The sequence below is a fragment of the Hippichthys cyanospilos genome, chromosome 14 (genome assembly GCF_059441005.1).
Source record: "Hippichthys cyanospilos isolate Australia breed blue-spotted pipefish chromosome 14, RoL_Hcya_1.0, whole genome shotgun sequence".
In the NCBI taxonomy this organism is placed as follows: domain Eukaryota; kingdom Metazoa; phylum Chordata; class Actinopteri; order Syngnathiformes; family Syngnathidae; genus Hippichthys; species Hippichthys cyanospilos.
The window spans coordinates 7,518,063-7,538,061 of NC_142382.1; the positions used below are offsets into that span (position 1 = coordinate 7,518,063).

The window sequence follows — 19,999 nt, forward strand, 5'->3', positions numbered from 1 at the left end:
TATAGTCTACAAATACTGTACTGCGAATAAATAAACTCTCACAATTCCTACATTTCCAATGACCATAAACGCACCAATGACCATATATAGAAGAGACCAGGAAGCGAGAATGGCCGCCTTTCCGGGTCAATACGAAGACTTGTAAACAAACAAGAGCTCTGCCATGGCAACAGCAACAAATTCCGCTTTCGTGCTACTTGTGGCGCTATTAAATGTGTCATTATCAGACAAATTGAAGTACAAAGCAGCCACCAAACCCGTGAGGTTATTCACCGAGGAGGAGCTCCGGAGGTACGACGGTAACAACGTATGTACGACTTGAATGAGCATCCGAAATTGTAAAATGAAATCCATGACGCTAAAAATGTATGTCACTGTCACAGGAGGGCGAGCCCATCTATATGGCCATAAAAGGGGTGGTGTTCGACGTCACTAAAGGAAAAGGTGCGGAAAAGTAAACGTCGGAAAGTTCACTGAATCACAGTCTCATTTTTAGTTGTTTTTAAATGGGGTAAGAGGCAGCACTCACGCCTCCCAGGGGTGCCCTGACTATTTGAGAAGCACCGTTTTAATTTGAGTTTTAAGAAACCGCCACACCTGAATAGAAGTAACCAATGACAGAAGGGATGATTGACATGATCGTGTGTGAAAAACTACAATTCCCAACTGACTGTTTACCTAAAATAAATACAGCAATAAAACCCTAAATGCCCACAAAGTGAAATTGAATAAAATAAAAATAGAGAACACGTTAGCTTTAATCATCGTTATTTTTGTTCCAATTGACATTAAATATTCTTCTAAAAAATATTGTAAATAGAATATTTGAGTCAAATTTAGTTTTTCCGGTAGTTTCATTATCTATAATAACCTTGAAACGGAACAAAGTCACAGCCAAAAATATGAGGCAAAACAATGCCTTAATCTGATTTTTTTTTTCTTGATTCAGAGTTTTATGGTAAAAATGCGCCATATAACGCTCTGGTGGGGAAGGATTCCACTCGAGCTGTGGCCAAGATGTCGCTGGAGGCCCAAGACCTGACATCGGATATTGTGAGTACTGTATTGCGCAATTTCACCGCAACCATTCCCTTCATTGTCTAGGTTCTATTACCTCCGCCAAGGAGGTTTTGTCAATGTTAGTTTGCAGGATTAACGCTGAATGACACACATAATGCGCAGCAAGGCTTTGACCCCACCCACGGACATTTTTTTTTGTCCTGTCTTTTGGATGCTAGTCGGGCCTGACAGCAGAGCAGCTGAAATCCCTGGAGAGCATCTTTGAGGGCACATACAAAGCCAAGTACCCCATCGTGGGCTACACGGCCGCACGTATCCTCAACCAGGATGGGAGTCCCAATGAGGACTTCAAGCCGGAAGACCAACCGCACTTTAACATCAAAGATGAGTTTTGACCTCATCTTCCCATTCTTTTTCTTTTTAACCTTGTTAGGATGATGCTTTGTTGGCTGTGACTGTAATAATTGACTTGTACCGTACATTTGAAACATGTGACTGAGCTCTATTGAATAGACATACCTAGTCACCTCATAATATTTCATTGTTTTTAACATTTAATACATTTGTAAATCAACACCAAAAAATACATATATTATAATCACATTGTGTGTAGAATTTTGAGAAAACTGAATTGAATCGGTTTTGGGATGAAGCTATAGCATAATAAAGTTTCATGTTCATTTCGGGTTCTTGTATGAGTTATTTTGGGATGTTTAATGGGTTTTTGATTTGGGGTTGTTAATTTTGCCTGGTTTTTGTGTTGTTTTGTGGGTTTATTTCAGGTTGTCGTATGAATTATTTTAGGTTGTTTTGTGGGGTGTCCGTTTTATTTTGGGTTGCTTTGCGGGTTATAGTATGGGTTACTCATTTTGGGTTGTTTTGTGAGTTTTATATTTTTGAGTTTTGTGGGTTTTTCATTTTGGGTTTTTTGTTTTTGTTTTGGTTTTTTTTTGGTTTGTGGGTTATTCATTTTGGGTTGTTTGTATGACTTAGTTAGGGTTGAACAAAATAAAAAGTAATGTTATTTTGTTTTAGCTATGCTTCAAAAACGTTATGTCCTAGTGTTAGTTATTTTTTTACCCAATTTTTCAGAGTGCTCATACTCTGTTGTTTTCTGGGTTTCTCAGTGTGTTCATCATTTTTGACCCGACTCTTGCGGCTAAACGAGGAAATTGGCTGAACTGGGTTGTTTTGGAAAAAAAAAAAATCCTAATTGTATGTTTTTGATTTTGTTTTATTTACATGACTCAAAATGTTGATCTTTTTGACCCATTTGAGTTTTTTTTTTGACCCAACTATTTTTAGAGCGTATAGGTGTGTGAAACAACAGCCGATGCACTGACTATAGAAACTTTTCTTATCTTGATCTCTTGATAAGCATCCATCACTCTTCAGCATGTATAATCAGGACGGCGGGCTTTAGGTGCTGCAGCTCTGATCGAAGGTCAGTCTCCGGGCTGCATTTTGGGCGGACGTCTCCTCCTTGTTTGCACGATAGTAACCAAGTCAAAGGCGTTACGTCACAGGTCCGCGGTTCAAAGGGTACACGCCCTGCCCTTTTCCACCCTGGCTCGCTAGCCAACCACAGCCCAGCCCTCTTCTTTAGCAGGTGGACGCTCCGCTGCTTCCTCAGTCCTCCTGGGAAACGCCGTACTTCCGTCTTCTTCTACCGGACCACCATCACCACCGCCGAGATGCCCAAAACGGTAAGAACGGAGAAATCTTACTGATCGGAAAATGAACATCTTTTCTCTGGTTGCTCTGTGATCAAGCTTGCAAGAGGTTCTTTTACTACTTGGCTTTTTACTGATTAACCACAAGTAAAACCTGAGCAGTTGCCACACACATTCCAAACGTTCTAGAATTTGTGAATGTCAAATAATCTTATCATTCGACCTCAAGGAATTGGATTGTCCAACATTTTGGTTGAAAAAAGATCTTAGAAGACAGTACGTTATACTCATTGAGAGGCTCCAAGGAGAAAGTCTTAGCCAAGAGGTCAAAGTGACGTGAAATCATGAGTCACGTCGCAGGTATTTCCTACGTCTGATAAAATGGCACCAAAATATGGATTTTTTTGGTCTTACTGTCTGAAATGATTAACTCAAAGGAATTTAAAAGTACATATGGTTAATGGAGCTAAGGTAATGAGGATGAAAAGAGTTCCACTTTTTGTTGCCCAACTTCCACTGGGTTTATCTTTATGACAGCCTGGGGCGTACGTTAGCACGAGTTCATAAAACCATTGCGTAAGCCAATCCGGGGCGGAAGGGGTTGATGGAGGGGTCACATGCTGGTTCTCATCCTTGCCGTCTAATATTTGGAACCCTTTTTGGCAAGAAAACATCGCTTTGCGGCATAAGCAAAACTAAAGAGAGAAAAAAAAAGAGACTGACTATTGCCGTCTTGTTGTTGTTAGCGACCGCTGTGCTATTTTCGCCCGGTGACCGCAGTCCAAAGTCTAATGAGATAGTGAGCAATTATGGCTTATGAGCAAACCACTTCCACATTAAAAGACAATTATTTACACAGTTTTTTTTCTTGCTATTCATTCGGAATAGTCAATATATCCGCCGAGGAGGTCAAAAGGTGTGTGTGCCTTTCGGAGTTTGAGGAAGGTGTCTGGTCTGAATGTAGACAATCAGGATGCACGTATAAAAAGAGGCGGGAGAAGAGTGTCACTGTGTCACATGACTCAACAACCTTTCCTCCGCAGGTCAATGTTCGCGTTACCACCATGGATGCTGAGCTGGAGTTTTCCTTCCATCCCAACACTACCGGGAAGCAGCTCTTTGACCAGGTTGGAGGCCCACACTCAAAAGAATATTTCTCCATAAAAGTAGCTCAGAAAATGATTTGTTCTGCCAAGTGAAAACCGTTTTGAAACTAATGAATCACAACATTTTCCTAGATTAATCATGTTCAATCGCGTTTTTAAACAACAATTTTCTACAAAGCTCAGAACAGATATGTGCTTGAGTGCAATCAGTTTTTCTTTTTCCTTCTTTCCTCTCCCACTCACTCACTTCTTCCTTTCCTTCCTTCCTTCCTTCCTTCCTTCCTTCCTTCCTTCCTTCCTTCCTTCCTTCCTTCCTTCCTTCCTTTCCTCCCTCCCTCAATACCTTCCTTCCTTCCTTCATCCTCCCTCCGTCCCTCCCCTCCCTCCCCTCAATACTTTCCTTCCTTCCTTCCTTCCTTTCCTCCCTCCCTCAATACCTTCCTTCCTTCCTTCATCCTTCCTTCCTTCCTTCCTTTCTTCCTTCTTTTCCTCCCTCCCTCAATACCTTCCTTCCTTCATCCTCCCTCCCTCCCTCCCTCAATACTTTCCTTCCTTCCTTCCTTCCTTCCTTCCTTCCTTCCTTCCTTCCTTCCTTCCTTCCTTCCTTCCTTCCTTCCTTCCTTCATCCTCCCTCCCTCCCTCCCTCCCTCCCCTCAATACCTTCCTTCCTTCCTTCCTTTCCTCCCTCCCTCCCTCCCTCCCTCAATACCTTCCTTCCTTCCTTCATCCTCCCTCCCTCCCTCCCTCAATACCTTCCTTCCTTCCTTCCTCTCAACACTTCATTCTTTAATCTCTCCTTCCCACTTCCTTTCTTCCAGTCTTTTCCTTTTCAGACCCCCCCCCTATTTTTTTTTATATGGATTACTCTCACTCTTTTTAAAGGGAAAGTGTCTAAGAATAGTAGAGAATGAGTTTTTGACATTTATCAAAATATTGTTTGTTGTTATTGTTGCAGGTGGCCAGGACAATCGGACTGCGTGAGATTTGGTACTTTGGGCTCCAATTTGTCGATGGAAAAGGTTTCCTAACCTGGCTGAACATCGAGAAGAAGGTTCTTTTGTTTTGTTTTTTCATCAATCAACCCCAAATGCATTTAGCATCGGATTTTCTCAATTGCAATCGTTTGAGAGGATCGCAGACAGACAAAACAAAAAGCAATGAGAAATGTTCGGGTACCTCCTCAGGTGATGTCCCAGGACGTGCGCAAGGAGACGCCGCTGCAGTTCAAGCTGCGTGCCAAGTACTACCCGGAGGACGTGGTGGAGGAGCTGATCCAGGACGTCACGCGCCGGCTCTTCTACCTGCAGGTGAAGGAGGACATTCTTAACGAGGACGTCTACTGCCCGCCTGAGACGGCCGTCCTCCTGGCCTCCTACGCCATCCAGGCCAAGTATGGCGAGTATAAGAAGTCGGTGCACCAACCGGGCTACATGTCCTCGGAGCGTCTCATGCCGCGCAGGTTAGGGAATGCTGAAATTCTGAAGACTATAACAACGCGAGTACAACAATGCTAACCTGCTAACTTCCACAGAGTCCTGGAGCAACACAGTTTGTCCAAGGACCAATGGGAGGACAAGATCCAGGTCTGGCACGAGGAGCACGGATGCATGCTCAAGTAGGTCCACTCGAAGACCTCCGCCGAGTTCGAGTTTTCAAGACTGCTGGTCTGCTGCTTGTGTGCAGCGTCCTGTAGTATTGTTTAGACAATGCGGTGTTGTTTAGACAATCGTTCTTTTGTGTTTATCTAGTATATCTAGTTATACTAGTTATCTAGTATAAACAATCACTTCGCTATAATCACTTAAATAATTGCTCTATGGTTTTATCAAAACAATTCTCTCATCATTTATACGTGTGTGGTCGAGCAATTACTCTTATACTCATAAAGTTAAACTAGTAACTCTCCTTTGGAGTCAAAACAATCAGACTTACACTTTTATGTAACAAAAAACACTCACTTGTGTAGTCATAACAATCAATCTCTGATTTCGTCTAAACAATCACTGTCATGTAGTCAAAAAAACAGTCACACGTTCATGTATTTTAACAATAACTCACACGCTCAGTCCAAACAATCGCTCTTTGATATAATCGATGAACAATCATTCTTATTTGGTCATAACAATCAAACATCCAAGCAGTAAGTAAAAACGTCTTTGGAATCGTGTTGAATTCTCTTATCTCATCACTGATTTGTGTGGCCAAAACAATCGCTCTCTTAAAATCACACTGGTAACTCTCGTCATCAAAACAAAATTAGCTATGGGAAAATGAGGCCTCATGAAACACTTGAGACATCTTTTTCGCTCCTCTATATGGCACTCTTTGTTTGAAAATGAAATGGAAATTAAATCAATTTCCACTGCAGTACACTTAATCTTTTGATCCAGAGGAGTTCAAAACTATCACAGGTGCTCTATGAGGCTTCGTTTTTCCATCACTATAATCAGCTAATTGTGTAGTTGAAATAATTACTCTCCATTATGGGTGAAACAATCACATTCTCATGTATTTAACCCTTGTGCGGTATTGTGTCCATGTTTTGGGACAATTTTTTCCACATTCTAGTTGCAGTATTTTAACCAATGAGATGACGAATTCTTAGAAGTGCTCTAACTAAGTTGGTCGTGCCATTTCAAACTTTGACATGATGTCACCTTCATAGTGAAATCGAGGTGTCATCAATCACACACATGCTCTCCCTAAAATGACTTCTACAAGTCATTCCTTACCTCATCAGTTTAACTCCAAAATATTTTTCCCAAGAGCTTGAACGTTATTTTGCATCCATGCAGGGACGAGGCCATAATCGAATACCTGAAGATCGCTCAGGACCTGGAGATGTATGGCGTGAACTACTTTGAGATCAAGAACAAGAAGGGAACAGACTTGTGGCTGGGCGTGGACGCCCTGGGCCTCAACATCTATGAGAAGGAGGACAGGTGGGTTTGTTACACGCTGACACACACAGACGCCGTCATCGCTCCACCGGTCGTCGACCTCGTCCCGCTGACCGAATTTGTTCGCCAAGGTCGTTGAACTCTTACTTGTGTTCGACACCACATAGTGCATCGTAATGATGGTCGGTCCATACAAAACATGCAATGTTTTTTTTTTCTTATAGGGCAAGGAATATGTAAAACACAATCCCCCAAAACATGAGAGCATATATTATTTAAATATAATTTAAAGAAACAGTAATATTAATACCATAATCGTTTTGTTATCTGCTATCTTGATTTTTTAACCTCTGTATTTTGTATCTATTTTGTTTTCTGTTAACGTTTTTTTTGTTTTTTTTTAAACAGGTCACATTATTATTTTCTTGATTGCATGTATTTACATGTTACAGTAGATTCATTAATGGACATTGCCCCTGTGTAAGAGGGCCAAAAAAAACCATTTTTTTTAATCACTAACTTGTCTTCATTTCACTCATTCAGAATGACTCCTAAGATCGGATTTCCATGGAGTGAAATCAGGAACATTTCCTTTAATGATAAAAAATTCATCATCAAGCCCATCGACAAGAAATCCCCTGTAAGTACTTTACTTCAGGAAGACCATCAATGACCTAGCTACACGAATCACACATAAAATAAAGGTATCAAACATGCAGGAAGGTAATGTTCCAATAAGCTGGTTCTAATTCAAAAGACTAGGCACAGTAGGTGAGCAACGTCGTGATTGTCCTGGTAGGCAAGGGCAAATGATATTTAGAAGGAAACACATCAAAGACACACATCAAAGACACAGCTTCACACAGGTGGGTAGGATATAAAGGCGAGTAATAAGCTTAGTGATTCTATCCAATTAAAAGGAAGAAACAGTGAACATGGTAGTGATTGGCTGAAATACAGGAGCAATTCAGCTTGGGGAAAAAAAAATCAAAGGCACAGCTTCTCTGATTACATGGACAAGAAACAGGTGGTTGACACAAAATGAGTGTATAGGGCAAATAACTGGCCAAAATCCAAGACACGCCTACAAAGAGACAAATAGCTGGTGGGTAGGACATGAACTAGCTGATTGGCTAGCATTGGAGGAGAAGAGCAGACTAAGTAGTTGCTGTCTGTCAAAACCTAAGGTAGAATAGCATCAAAGACACACACAAAACACAGTGGGGCAGGCAAAGAGCTCATTGCTAGCATGGCAGAAGAACAATGGACAAAATAATGAGTGCCCATCAACGGGAACAAAAGCAGATTCCATCGCGGGGGCATCAAAGACACAACTATGAGAAATCACATAGAAGACTAGCAGGAAGGACGGAAGAGGCAACCAAAATTTTGGTTCGGAGTGAGAATCCAAAGTGATTTAGCTGGAACAAAAACATCAAAGACACTGTTGAGTTTGACAATATGGCATGCAAGTTGCTGATTGGCTAGCAGTGAATGATGCCAGGTTCAGTAGACTCGCAAAAAGGAATTCACTCGAAAAAACATGGCTTGACGACTCAACGCAGGTGTGATAATGTTGTCCTCCTCCCCAGGACTTTGTTTTCTACGCGCCGCGGCTGCGCGTCAACAAGCGCGTCCTGCAGCTGTGCATGGGCAACCACGAACTGTACATGCGCCGCCGCAAGGCCGACACCATCGAGGTGCAGCAGATGAAGGCCCAGGCCAAGGAGGAGCGGCTCCAGAAGAAGATAGAGCGCGACCAGCTGGAGAGCGAGAAGAAGAGACGAGAGGCCATCGAGCTGGAGAAGGCGCAAATGGAGCGGGAGAAGGTCGAGCTCATGACCAGGCTCCAGCAGTACGAAGAGACCACCAGGAGAGCCGAGAGGGGTGAGACAATAAGAGAGGGGCGAAAAAATAATAAAAAGAAAACAATTTCAAACTGATAGTGCAAGAAAAAAAACACACACATTTGGATTCCATAATTGGTCCGTAACAATTGATATAAATCACTGGCATTCATGTAAAAATGGCAAATCAGCTCTGAAAAGTTTCCTCAAGGTGTTAGGGTGGCTCCGCCCCCGCACACAAGCGTTTGGCGCACAAAACGTGACCCCGTGACCTTGCAGAGCTCCAAGAGCAGCTGGATCGAGCCGTGCGGCTGGAGGAGGAACGCAGGAGGGTGGAGCAGGAGGCGGCCCGGCTGGAGGCCGAGAGGATGGAGGCCATCATCGCCAAGGAGGAGCTGGCCAGGCAGGCTGAGGACCAGATGAAGAGCCAGGAGCAGCTGGTGAGATCCCAGCAAGATCCCATCCCTGCGTCGCGTTAAAGCAGCGGTGCGAGATGTTTCCCATGACTTTTTTTTTTTTTTCCCAAGGCCACGGAGCTGGCAGAGTACAGCGCCAAGATCCTGCTGCTAGAGGAAGCCAAGAGGGTGAAGGAGGAGGAGGCGGAGACGTGGCACTGCAAGGTGAGCTACCAACAACGGTGGGATGTCCAAACAATTTTTAAAGCTCAACAATTTGGAAAAATAATACAAATATCGCAATTGTGATTTACTACACGATTCTCGGCCCATCTGTTCACATCTGAGAAATACGTCTGTTTTGTTATAAAATCGGATTTATTATTTGTATGTTAGGCTTATGCTAGAATAAAGGCAAATCAACCACAAATTAATGAGTTCATTTTTTCTACTTTACTTTAATTAGATTTGTTTATTGTGAAACAGCGTTCAGGACGAGATTAAAAAAATCAACAACAAAAACGGTGGTGGAAATAAATATAATGCTACTGGCTTTCTAATTTCAACTTTTTATTAGTGAGCAAAAAATGATGTGCACAAAAAAACTGAATGTACAGTACTAGTCAAAAGTTTGGAAACCCTTTGAAACTCCAGTAGTCTCAAACATATTAAGGATGGAAGGACATTCAAGGTATTAACCCTTGAAAATTGACAGCTGCAAGCTTCCACATCATAAAGCAGTATCCACATCATAAACAAAACACAAAGAGGTTCAAAGCTGGGGAAAAGATTCCAAACTACAAAACATTCTGTTGTGTTTAACATTGTTTTTCTCTCTTCATAATGTTTCTCAAGAGGAAACATATATATATATATATATATATATATATATATATATATATATATATATATATATATATATATATATATATGAAAAATACGTAAGACAGTATACGTAATACGTAATTCAGGAAAAAAAATGAAGAAAAATTATGAACCAATCAGGTTTAAAAAGTAACAGTAACCCTTATTTACAGTCTGCAATTTGAAAATGTCTCAGCTTTATTTGCCAGCGGCGTTTATTTTTCTGACAGCTGTTTAAAACCTCTCCCGACATTTGAAAGCAGACTATTTACTTTGTCAAAGTAGGCTCATGACTTTTTTTTTTTTTAGCCTTTCCAGATAACTACACTGCAAAACAAGCATGCATTTTATTCGTTAATTAACCGTAAAAGGTACACGGCCATTTAAGTAAAAAATTGCGTCCAAACATCGACGATGATATAAAATAGCAGGGGTGCACAAAAAAGTAAAGTGGGATTGCGCAATGCCGACCAAATACGTGTCTTTTTTTTCCCAAATAAATATATATATATGCCTGTGGCCAGGCTCGGGAGGTGGAGGAGAACCTGGTGAAGACGCAGGAGGAGCTGCGCAGCGTGATGACCAGCGCGCCCCCCGCGCCCGCCGCCCCCTCCTCCTCGTCCTCCGACAGCGAGAGCGACCACGAGCACAGCGAGGAAAACAGCACCTACAGCGCCGAGCTGCACTCGCAGGGCATCAACGACCACCGCCGCGAGGAGGACAGGCTCACCGAAGCCGAGAAGAACGAACGCCTGCAGGCCAAGCTCAAGGTGATGGGAGTAGAGTTTTAACGCGGCGTTTTCATTTGGGTTACAAAGCGACGTTTCGGCTTAGGTTAAATGTTTCAAAATGGGCTTTCTTGCTGACTTTAAAATGAGGGTTTCAAGTTAGGTCTAGGTTTTCAAAATAAGGCTTTCCAGCTAGTGTTAAGGTTATGAATTCAGGGTTAGGGTCCCAAGATAGGGATGCACTTATAAATCGGGGTGTCAGGCAAGGTCGAAGGCTTGACATTTCAAATTAGGGTTTTTGTGGAGTAGGGAGTCGTGGTTTGAAAAAGAAAAGATTTGAAAGGGCTCCAAGACAGGTTTAGGGCTTCACATAAGACTTTGCAACCAGGTTTGGGGTTTCAAATTAGAATTTCATGCTAGGGTTACTCTTACATATTACAGTGTCATTGCAAGGTTTAAGGATTGAAACCTTGTTAACGATTTCAAACTAGGATTTCAAAATACGCTTTAGGGACTTTATATTCAAGATAGTTTTAGGGTTTCAAACTAGGGTTTTTAGACAGGATTGTGGTTTCAAGATAATGTTTAGCATTTGAATTAGGGCTTTGAGATAAATTTAGGGCTTCAAATTAGGGTTTGAAGATAAGGTTAGGATTTTGAATGACTGTTTTAAGTCATTTTCAAGGCTTCCAACAGGCGTTTAAAGTCTGGTTTAGGGTTCGTAATTAGAGCTTCAAGATGGGGCTTAGGGACTTGAATTGAATTTTCAAGATAGATTGGGTGTTTCAAATGGGTTTTAGGACAGGATTGTGGTTTCAAGATAATGTTTCGCATTTGAATTTGAAGATAGTAACTCAAAACCCTAACCCTGTTTTAAGCCATTTTCAGGGCTTCCTACTTGGGTTTAAAGCCTGGTTTAGGGTTCTTATTTGGGGTTACAAGATGGAGTTTAGGGACTTTGATTAGACTTTCAAGATAGTTTGGGGGTTTCAAACTAGGGTTTCAAGACAGGATTGTGGTTTCAAGATAATGTTTACCATTTGAATTAAGGCTTCAAAACAGGGTTAGGGATTCAAATGAGGGTTTGAAGATAGGGGTGGGGTTTTGAATTTGAGTTTTAAGCCATTTTTAGGGTTTCCAACTGGGGTTTGAAGTCTGGTCTCGGGTTCTTTATTAGGGTTTCAAATCAGGGTTTGGGATTCGATTTAGAGTTTCTTGCTAGTGTTAGGGTTTCTAATGCATGTTTACAGTCCGGGTCATGGTTTTGAAATCTGAAACACTAATTTAAAACCCTAGTCATAGCTTGTAAAACAAACTAGTGTAGGGTTTCAAATGATCATTTTGACTTCGATTGACCTTCTCCTCACTCGCCCCTTTTGACCCGTTCCCCTCATCAGGCGCTGAGCTCGGAGCTCGAGGAGTCACGCGACCAGAACAAGAAGACCGCCAGCGACCTGCTGCACGCCGAGAACGTGCGCGCCGGCCGAGACAAGTACAAGACGCTCAGGCAGATCCGCATGGGCAACACCAAGCAGAGGATCGACGAATTCGAGGCCTTGTAAAGCGAAACCCGACCCAAGCACTCAAACGGCCGTACTGTAATGTGCACACACTTGTGAACGTATGTGCATCTTGAGCACGTAAATCTAATTCTAAGTCTTATTTTATTTTTATTGTTATGCAGGCCTAACAGCTTTGCTTTTGAATCTCCTCACACTCTAATAAAACGTATTCCAACATGTTTTAGTTGTTGTCGCTTTTGTTATCGGAGTAAGGCAGCTTTATGTACAAAGCACAATGAACTGTTAGGGATTTCATTCAGGGGTGCCTGTGCACCCCCCCCCCCAAAAAAAATGGTCTAGAAAAGCCCATGGAATAAAAGTATATTTTTTTTAATGCAGCAAAAGTGTTTATCCCTTTATATTTAGAATGGAATTTAGTGTTTGTTTTTTAATCTATATAACAGAGAGCTATTGTTCCTCATTTTTAACACATTTTTGCAATATTTTTTAGAGGCCAGCTTGAATGAATTAAACTCTTTTTTTGTATATTAAAGTATATTAGATATATAAGGATAAACCCTTGCCCTCTGATCAGCGCTATAAGCCTCAACAAAGCAGGACAAACAAATTCAGCTTTTTTTCTCCAGAGCTATAAATGATCTGACTACAAAACAATAACAAACTGAAAATGAACATGGCATCATGATTTTTATTATATAATACGTATTCTCTTTCTTATGTTTGTATGTTGTTTGTATACCAAGCCAGCTATAAAATGACAATGAAGGCCGTTCTATTATATTCTATACAATTCAGCCATCCCCTAACGTTTATCCTCACTTCCTGAATATTTTGTGTCTTCAAACCAGCAAAATAAACATTTGTTTTCACATTGAGTGCACAAGTGGGAGTGCGGCCCATTTCTCCTCATTCAAGAAGCGCCCCTGGCTGTTAAAGCGACAGCCACCTTTCCAATGATGAAACGAAGGATGAAATTTTTTATTCGAATTAGATTTTAGGTTTTCAAAACATGATCGGGGTTTGAAAGTAGGGGCTGTTGGGGTTTTGACTGACAGCGTAAAGTAGCGAAAAAGAAACGGAAGCGTCACTAGATGTTGACTTTGGCGTCCACGAGTAGCGCGCAACTTGCTGCACAACCTGCACGGTCAATATTTGCTCTTTTTTGAAGAGAGTCGGGTGTGCCCTTCCTCCTCCTCTTTTTTTTTTTTTTTTTGGAGTGGGGGACGTGTGGGGATGCCCACTCGTATCATCCTCCAAATTAGACGCCTGTGACAAACAGTCCACTGACGTGTAGCGGCGGGAGAAGGAGGTTGTGAAGGAAGAGCTCCGGCGGCGGACGCGCTGTCCGGACGCTCACAGCCAAACTCGGAGAGCGCACTTTCCCCCCTCCCTCTATCCCTCCGCCTCCCCCCGCCATGAAGCGGCAGAACGCCCGCACCCTGGCGCTCATCGTCAGCATCCTCACCTACCTGGTGCTGGGCGCCGCCGTGTTCGAGACGCTGGAGTCCCGCGAGGAGCGCGGCCACAAGCGGAGGCTGGAGCTACGACGCCAAGAGATGATGCGCAAGTTTAACCTGAGCCGGGCCAACTTCGACGAGCTGGAGCAGGTGGTCGCCCAGTTGCGCGCGCACAAAGCTGGCGTGCAGTGGAGATTCGCCGGCTCCTTCTACTTCGCCATCACTGTGGTCACCACAATAGGTGAGTGAGGAAGGGAGCTGCGTTTTGAGTGGGGCTTTCAATTAGGGGTGGATTTCAAACTGGGGTTCGGGTTTCACCATCCTTCATATTTTGGCTGCTTCCGTTCGTGAGCACACTTGATTGAAATCATCGTCAAGTTCTGCAGAAGTCCGATAACAATCCCGATTGTTTGAATCGGGTGTGTTGGAAGGAGGAAACTTCTAAAACATGCAGAATAGATGCCCTTGAGAAATGGAGGTGCCCAGAACCGGATTTGTGTCTAAGGTTAGCGTTTCAAATTAGCGTTTCAAGATATCAGTTAGAAGTTTAATTTATATTGAATGTTTAACAAAAATACAATGTTTTCACTCAGACTTTGGTTTAAAATTATGGCTTTAACACTTGTGCAGTATTGTTTCCATTTTTGGACACATTTTTCCACATTCTACTCACTGTTTTTCATCCAATGGATGGCACACCCCATTTAGGATGATAACAAAGTGGCCATGCCATGTTGAAATATGACGTTTTCACCATCTGGGTGAATTTTCAGCTCCTTAGTGTCTTCTTTCAATGTGACATGCGTTTGATGTACATATGAAACAATTGGACAAAACACTGCACAAACAAATGAAAGTGAATGTTCCTAAATATGACGGTTTTGACTTAGGAATTCAAGTTAGGTTTTAAAGAAGGTTCAAATTCGAGTTTCAGAACTTGTCGATGGTGTTACATCAGGCTTAATGTTTTGAACGAGTCAAATCACAAGGACGTTTAAAATGGGGGAATCTTGCAATGTTTGAATTCAGAATTGATGTTCTACATGATTTACATTAGGGTTGCAAGCCTGGGTTAAGGTTTCGAATGATGGCCGGTTTTAAAACCTGGGGTTTTAAGTCTAGTGTTTCAAATAGCCAGAATAAAAAAAACAAACAAAGGCCATTTTCCCAATTTGGGGTGTCGTATCTCTCGCAGGCTACGGCCACGCGGCCCCCAGCACGGACTCAGGGAAAGTCTTCTGCATGTTCTACGCCCTGCTGGGCATCCCGCTCACCCTGGTCATGTTCCAGAGTCTGGGCGAGCGCATCAACACGCTGGTGCGCCACCTGTTGCACCGCACCAAGAAGTGCCTAGCCCTGCGCCACACCGAGGTCTCCATGGCCAACATGGTGGCCGTGGGCTTCCTCTCCTGCGCCGGCACCCTGTGCGTGGGGGCGGCCGCATTCTCCCGCAGCGAGGGCTGGAGCTTCCTGCACGCCTTCTACTACTGCTTCATCACGCTCACCACCATCGGCTTCGGCGACTACGTGGCGCTGCAGCGCCACGACGCGCTGCAGAAGGAGCCGCGCTACGTGGCCTTCTGCTTTGTCTACATCCTGGCGGGCCTGACCGTCATCGGCGCCTTCCTCAACCTGGTGGTGCTGCGCTTCCTCACCATGAACGCCGAGGACGAGCGCAGGGACGCCCTGAGGCAGGGGGCCCCGCGAGGGGCCGGCAAACCCGCCACGGAGATGGCGCGCCTGGTCCCGCCCGCCCCCTCGGCGCCGTCCACGCCCGAGGCCAAGGGCGTCTACTCCGAGGTGCTCCATTTCCAGACCGTCTGTTCGTGCCTGTGGTACCGCAGCCAGGACAAGCCGCGGGGACGCTCCGGCGCCGGCCCCAGGGAGTTCGCTTTTTCTGAAGCTCACCTGCCCAGGGAAAGGACACCTTACGTGGAGACGGCGTCCACCGGTTGCGTGTGCACGCCGCGTCGGCGCTCGAAGAAGCGCCTGGACTTTTTCTCGCCGTTCCGAATGTTTATGAGACGCAGCTCCGTGTAGGGGCGAAGCTGGACACGCTTGGCGGAAGAATTCATTTTGTGGTGCTAATGCAGTGAACTTGATAGTTGGCTACAGTTCTTCTTCAGATGTAGGCAATAAACGGAAACGGATCAATTTGGGCTCTCTGAGACATCAACCAACTTGATGGCCAACTCAAAACTGGGTACTAGACCTGACTTTTTTTTTTGTCTCGATTTTGACTCGGTCTCCTTGGCGTTTGAGTCTGACTCATTTTTTTCTCTCTCAGACTTCACTCACACTCCTTGGCTATCAATGCGGGGGGGTCCTGTCCTCTAGAGCCACAATTCAGCCCGTTTTGGACTTTTCCCCCCAACACACACCTTATTCAAATGATTAGGTCATCAGCAAGGTTTCCAGAAGACTGATAACGACCTCGATTTAAATCAGTTGTTTCGGAGTTGAGGATAAACATTGAAAACTGGTTAGATTGTGGCTCTCGAGGACCGGCCTTGGCCACCCCAATCAATGCTTTTATTCCGGAAAAATGAATGTCCTCCTTCAAAAGAAACTAGAAAGTTTTTCAGAATATCAAAATAGCCATCTGATTGGTTAAACTGACGACGAGCGCCAAAGCATGCGGTGTTTATTTCAGTTCTCAGTGGGGTTAAAAAAACAATGCTGTCAACCAGAGTCAACTCTTCTTCTTATCTGGATTGGGACTCCAACCTTGTGGTCTCTGACTTGACTTGTCTTAACTTGGACAGTTGTGACTCAGACTTGACTTGGATTCACACATCTGTGACTCGGCCTCGACATGGAGTCAAACATTTTCGTTTCGGACTGGACATGAACTTGGACCTTTGTGACTCGGACATGACTTGGGGTCTGAATTTATGACTTAGACTCAGAATTTTGGAATCTAAATTTTTGACGCAACCTCGACATGCACTCGAACATTTGTCATTTGGACTTGACCTGTACTCGGGTCTTTGTGACTCAGAATTTGGGAATCTGGATTTTTGACTCAAACGACGTCCCCTCGAACATTTGTGACGAAACATGACGAAAAGTGGTTCAATTCTGATTGTCCAATAAAAACCACAGAACAATTTCAAAACGATTTATCATGGGATCTCTCAGTCAGCGCAGCGGTTGGTCGACTTGTGGTGCTACTAAACAAACATGCAGTAAAACTTGAGAGTTGAGACTTAAAATACTCATCGGGCATGCAAACTTTTGAAGAGGGACGGACAAGTGTCGTACAACCGTATTTTCAAGAACTCGCTACTCGCATTGGCGGCCATACCAATGGGGGTCGACACCAACGGTTGAAAGAACTGTACTCATGTCAATCTTCTCATATGTGCTTTGAACAGAGCGACTAAAAAAAACCCGACATGGAGCCGATGCGCTGCTGTATCCTGAAGTGTTTGTTATTCTCGAAAAGAAAAGGATGGGTGTAAGTAGTAGATGGTAAGCTGACTATTTTTAGGGACTATCTTTAGCGTCGGTCTGCACTGGCAGATGGGAGGGGCTTTGCCATGTTAGCACAAAGGATAATTAGCAAGCTGTCAATCACTGCCTCCAATAGACTGTAATTAGAAAAGTCCACTATGGGCATAAGGACGCTATAATGTACATCATGCTTTGCTATTTTAATACCAAAAATATTATTATTAAGTAAGTGAGAATGACCGTGATGTCAGTTTCTATGGATCCTACTTGTCTTATGCCCGATGTATAGAACCTGCTGCGTGATACAGATGGTTTCCCCCTTGGGATTTTGACCCTGGTCCAGATCCGGAAAACCTACAGCATATTCGTTATACACAGCGTGACACGGACGGTGTCAAGTAAAAATACTCGGCCCATATTAGGAAGTGTGATGGCGCTAAAACAACGGAACACAATGACTCGAAATCAGCCACAAAGAGAAAAAAGCCACAATAATGTTGCGTTGTACCGTGGAGCAAAAGAGGAATGATTTGGTTTGGTCCGATGCAGTGGGATTACCATTCAATTTCACATGGTACGGCCCATTTCACGAGGGTGTGATCAAAAGAGTTCTCATCATCTTACAATAAGAATTAACTTATCATTTCTGTAAATGTGACATTTTAAACACACACATATACAGTGTACGTATACATTATATAGCTATCCATGTATACACCATATACTGTACATACACACGTATATACACAAACACAGATATAAAAATATTATTGTAGTTTAACTGAATAAAACACCTTTTAATAGATATTTCAAACGAATAGTGTGGAAAACAAATGAAGCATGATTCAGTTAATGCTTTTGTTTGTGACATGAAAAAGAAAAAAAAAAAAAAGACGGAAAAGTTTTGATCACGTTTTTTCCGAAGAATATTCACTGCTGATGAGGTGAAATTCTAAGCATTTGGGACCATTTGATGTTTTTTAGAAGTATCTAATTGGTGAATAAATAAGAATAATGAGAAGAAAAAAAATAATGGTTTTATATATATATATATATATATATATATATATATATATACAGTGGGCCCCCGGTTTACGAACCCCCTGTCTTACGTATTTTTCATATACTGTATATATATATATATATATATATATATATATATATATATATATATATATATATATATATATATATATATATATATATATGGGATGCGAAAGATGAGTTTGCACTTCGAGTTAACCTCGGTGCACAGGGTGCGATACGATTCTTGCCCCCGTGCATGGAGCTGCGTATCGGCTCATCTTTTAATTGGAGAGATGCACACCTAGCGCTAACCCTTGACGGGGAAACCAATAAGAACACAGTCGGACATGCGAACACCATGCGTCTCCACCACATCGAGGTCCGCGAGTTCTGGCGACGTGCCCGCGAAGGCCGCCTTGGGCCATTAAACCATGGACAGAAGGAGCATCCGTTGGACAAATTCCTGTATTGAACCCCCGCCGGTTGAGCATCTGCTGTTTGTGCTTTGGCAGTCGATTCGACTATCTATGTCAGGGCCCAAAAATAGCTCCCCTGAGAAGGTCAGCTTCCATGTTAGGTCCATTGAACATTGAAAGCACCATCGGGTCCCCCAAAAAAGTGGAGCTATTTTTAACATACCTGGCTGCACTCACTCCCAGGACACCTTTGCTCATCCGACACACCTTCTCCCGTAGCTTCCACTTTACAGTTTTTTCTTCCAAAGCCATGTTGGATGCAATGAGTCACCGTTTGAATGTCACTTGGTTGTCATTTTGAGTGTGGTATTCCTGACAATATTGTAATTATTAAAATGTAAACTCATATTAGTTTTTTTTTAACCAAAGTTATATATTTTAGAGTTATATGAATTTATTATGCATCAGTGGGGTCAATAATTATTTATATTGATTAATAAACGCTCCTGTCACATATTGATTTGTTGTGTCTTCAATCGCGATCAACTCACATTGGGTTTGTTGCGGTGAAACATCAGTTGGTGGCGCTAAAGCACCATTGAGCTTATTTGCTAGTCACCATTCGGGATATGATTGAGAATTACACACCGCTAGCTAATAAAACAATCACATAATTTTGCCTTTAAGTCATCTACCCTAATGCAAACACATACCCTAATGGGAAACGACATGGATGAGCTAACAAATAGCCAGATCGTTATTGAAGCAACTGACATATTAATACAAAACAACTAATGTAGACAGATAATGTAAATAATACTCACAGGCATATTCTTTATCATCTATGAAGAACAGCCATTATTGTGCCTTACAAGGCGCCTGAAAGCAGCTCCAAGTGCAGTCAATGTGTATGTCTGTACTGTACTGCCCCCACGTGGCCAAGGTGCACACAGCAGATGGAGCAGCACAGCATCCACTGAAATGAAGCAAAAGATTGTTCAGACCAGTCAAAATATTTCCTTATCTTATATGTGCAGCTCCACCAATCCCAACACAATAAAATATTTTGATTAATATTAATTTGCGGCATCTGAATTAAGCAGCAAAATCCACCTGTTTTTATACATCTTCAGTGGGTGTCCGTCACTTGCTATCAGCTGAAAATGACGTCACCATTGCTCAATGCTCAAGTTAAGGACCAATCATGGCTTAAAATGTAAATATCACATGACCAAACACAGAATACAGGTGAGCATATTATTGTATAGACAGCTATTTACTAATTTGAATTCCCTTCAAATCGTTGGTTTTAAAAAGTAGCCGAATACCCTTTATTCTCTGTTTCAAAGTTTACTGTTAAGTAAAAGCTGTTTGAATGTGACATTGAATGTGACACAAACTGTTCAAAAATATAAACTGTTCAAAAGCATATTTTGAGACTACTGACTGAGAAAATATGATAAACGAAAATTCATACATTACTGAATCAGAACCCCGAAGGAAAAGCGGGGTTATGTCCTTGAACGCAGCATGAGCGGCATCCGTAACCGTGGAACGATATGATAAAACCGAGGGTCCCATGAACGTT

At 42.7% G+C, this 19,999-nt stretch overlaps 3 protein-coding genes and 1 long non-coding RNA gene across 4 annotated transcripts; 3 read left to right on the forward strand and 1 right to left on the reverse strand.

Annotated features, from left to right (window-relative positions):
• Positions 1-31: 31 nt before the first annotated feature.
• nenf (neudesin neurotrophic factor) lies at positions 32-1,700 on the forward strand. The gene is made up of 4 exons (XM_088432826.1): positions 32-307; positions 384-444; positions 950-1,053; positions 1,239-1,700. The coding sequence occupies exons 1-4, from the start codon at positions 164-166 to the stop codon at positions 1,413-1,415; spliced, it is 486 nt and encodes a 161-aa protein (XP_088288952.1). The 5' UTR covers positions 32-163; the 3' UTR covers positions 1,416-1,700.
• Positions 1,701-1,847: 147 nt separating this feature from the next.
• On the forward strand, positions 1,848-12,266 carry ezra (ezrin a). Its single transcript, XM_088432823.1, has 13 exons — positions 1,848-2,546; positions 2,627-2,726; positions 3,737-3,820; positions 4,755-4,850; positions 4,984-5,258; positions 5,331-5,414; positions 6,595-6,741; positions 7,243-7,339; positions 8,292-8,586; positions 8,826-8,986; positions 9,074-9,166; positions 10,330-10,575; positions 11,931-12,266. Exons 2-13 carry the CDS (start codon positions 2,715-2,717, stop codon positions 12,093-12,095), a joined length of 1,755 nt encoding a protein of 584 aa, XP_088288949.1. The 5' UTR covers positions 1,848-2,546; positions 2,627-2,714; the 3' UTR covers positions 12,096-12,266.
• LOC148412751 (uncharacterized) lies at positions 2,057-9,030 on the reverse strand. The gene is made up of 3 exons (XR_015867754.1): positions 6,532-9,030; positions 4,976-5,486; positions 2,057-2,686 (listed from the first exon to the last, which is right to left on the reverse strand). It is a non-coding gene; the product is annotated as an uncharacterized LOC148412751 (long non-coding RNA).
• Positions 12,267-13,139: 873 nt separating the features above from the next.
• On the forward strand, positions 13,140-17,996 carry kcnk3b (potassium channel, subfamily K, member 3b). Its single transcript, XM_088433187.1, has 2 exons — positions 13,140-13,754; positions 14,709-17,996. Exons 1-2 carry the CDS (start codon positions 13,472-13,474, stop codon positions 15,551-15,553), a joined length of 1,128 nt encoding a protein of 375 aa, XP_088289313.1. The 5' UTR covers positions 13,140-13,471; the 3' UTR covers positions 15,554-17,996.
• Positions 17,997-19,999: the final 2,003 nt, after the last annotated feature.

What these genes read in the sequence shown, in the direction of transcription:
- nenf (XM_088432826.1), top strand. Translation starts at nt 164, where the DNA reads ATGGCAACAGCAACAAATTCCGCTTTCGTGCTACTTGTGGCGCTATTA. An exon ending in CGACGTCACTAAAGGAAAAG is followed by an intron (nt 445 to 949) that starts GTGCGGAAAAGT and finishes TTCTTGATTCAG; the next exon opens with AGTTTTATGGTAAAAATGCG. An exon ending in AAGACCTGACATCGGATATT is followed by an intron (nt 1,054 to 1,238) that starts GTGAGTACTGTA and finishes TTTGGATGCTAG; the next exon opens with TCGGGCCTGACAGCAGAGCA.
- ezra (XM_088432823.1), top strand. An exon ending in GGCTGAACATCGAGAAGAAG is followed by an intron (nt 4,851 to 4,983) that starts GTTCTTTTGTTT and finishes GTACCTCCTCAG; the next exon opens with GTGATGTCCCAGGACGTGCG. An exon ending in CACCAGGAGAGCCGAGAGGG is followed by an intron (nt 8,587 to 8,825) that starts GTGAGACAATAA and finishes GTGACCTTGCAG; the next exon opens with AGCTCCAAGAGCAGCTGGAT.
- kcnk3b (XM_088433187.1), top strand. Translation starts at nt 13,472, where the DNA reads ATGAAGCGGCAGAACGCCCGCACCCTGGCGCTCATCGTCAGCATCCTC. An exon ending in CACTGTGGTCACCACAATAG is followed by an intron (nt 13,755 to 14,708) that starts GTGAGTGAGGAA and finishes TATCTCTCGCAG; the next exon opens with GCTACGGCCACGCGGCCCCC.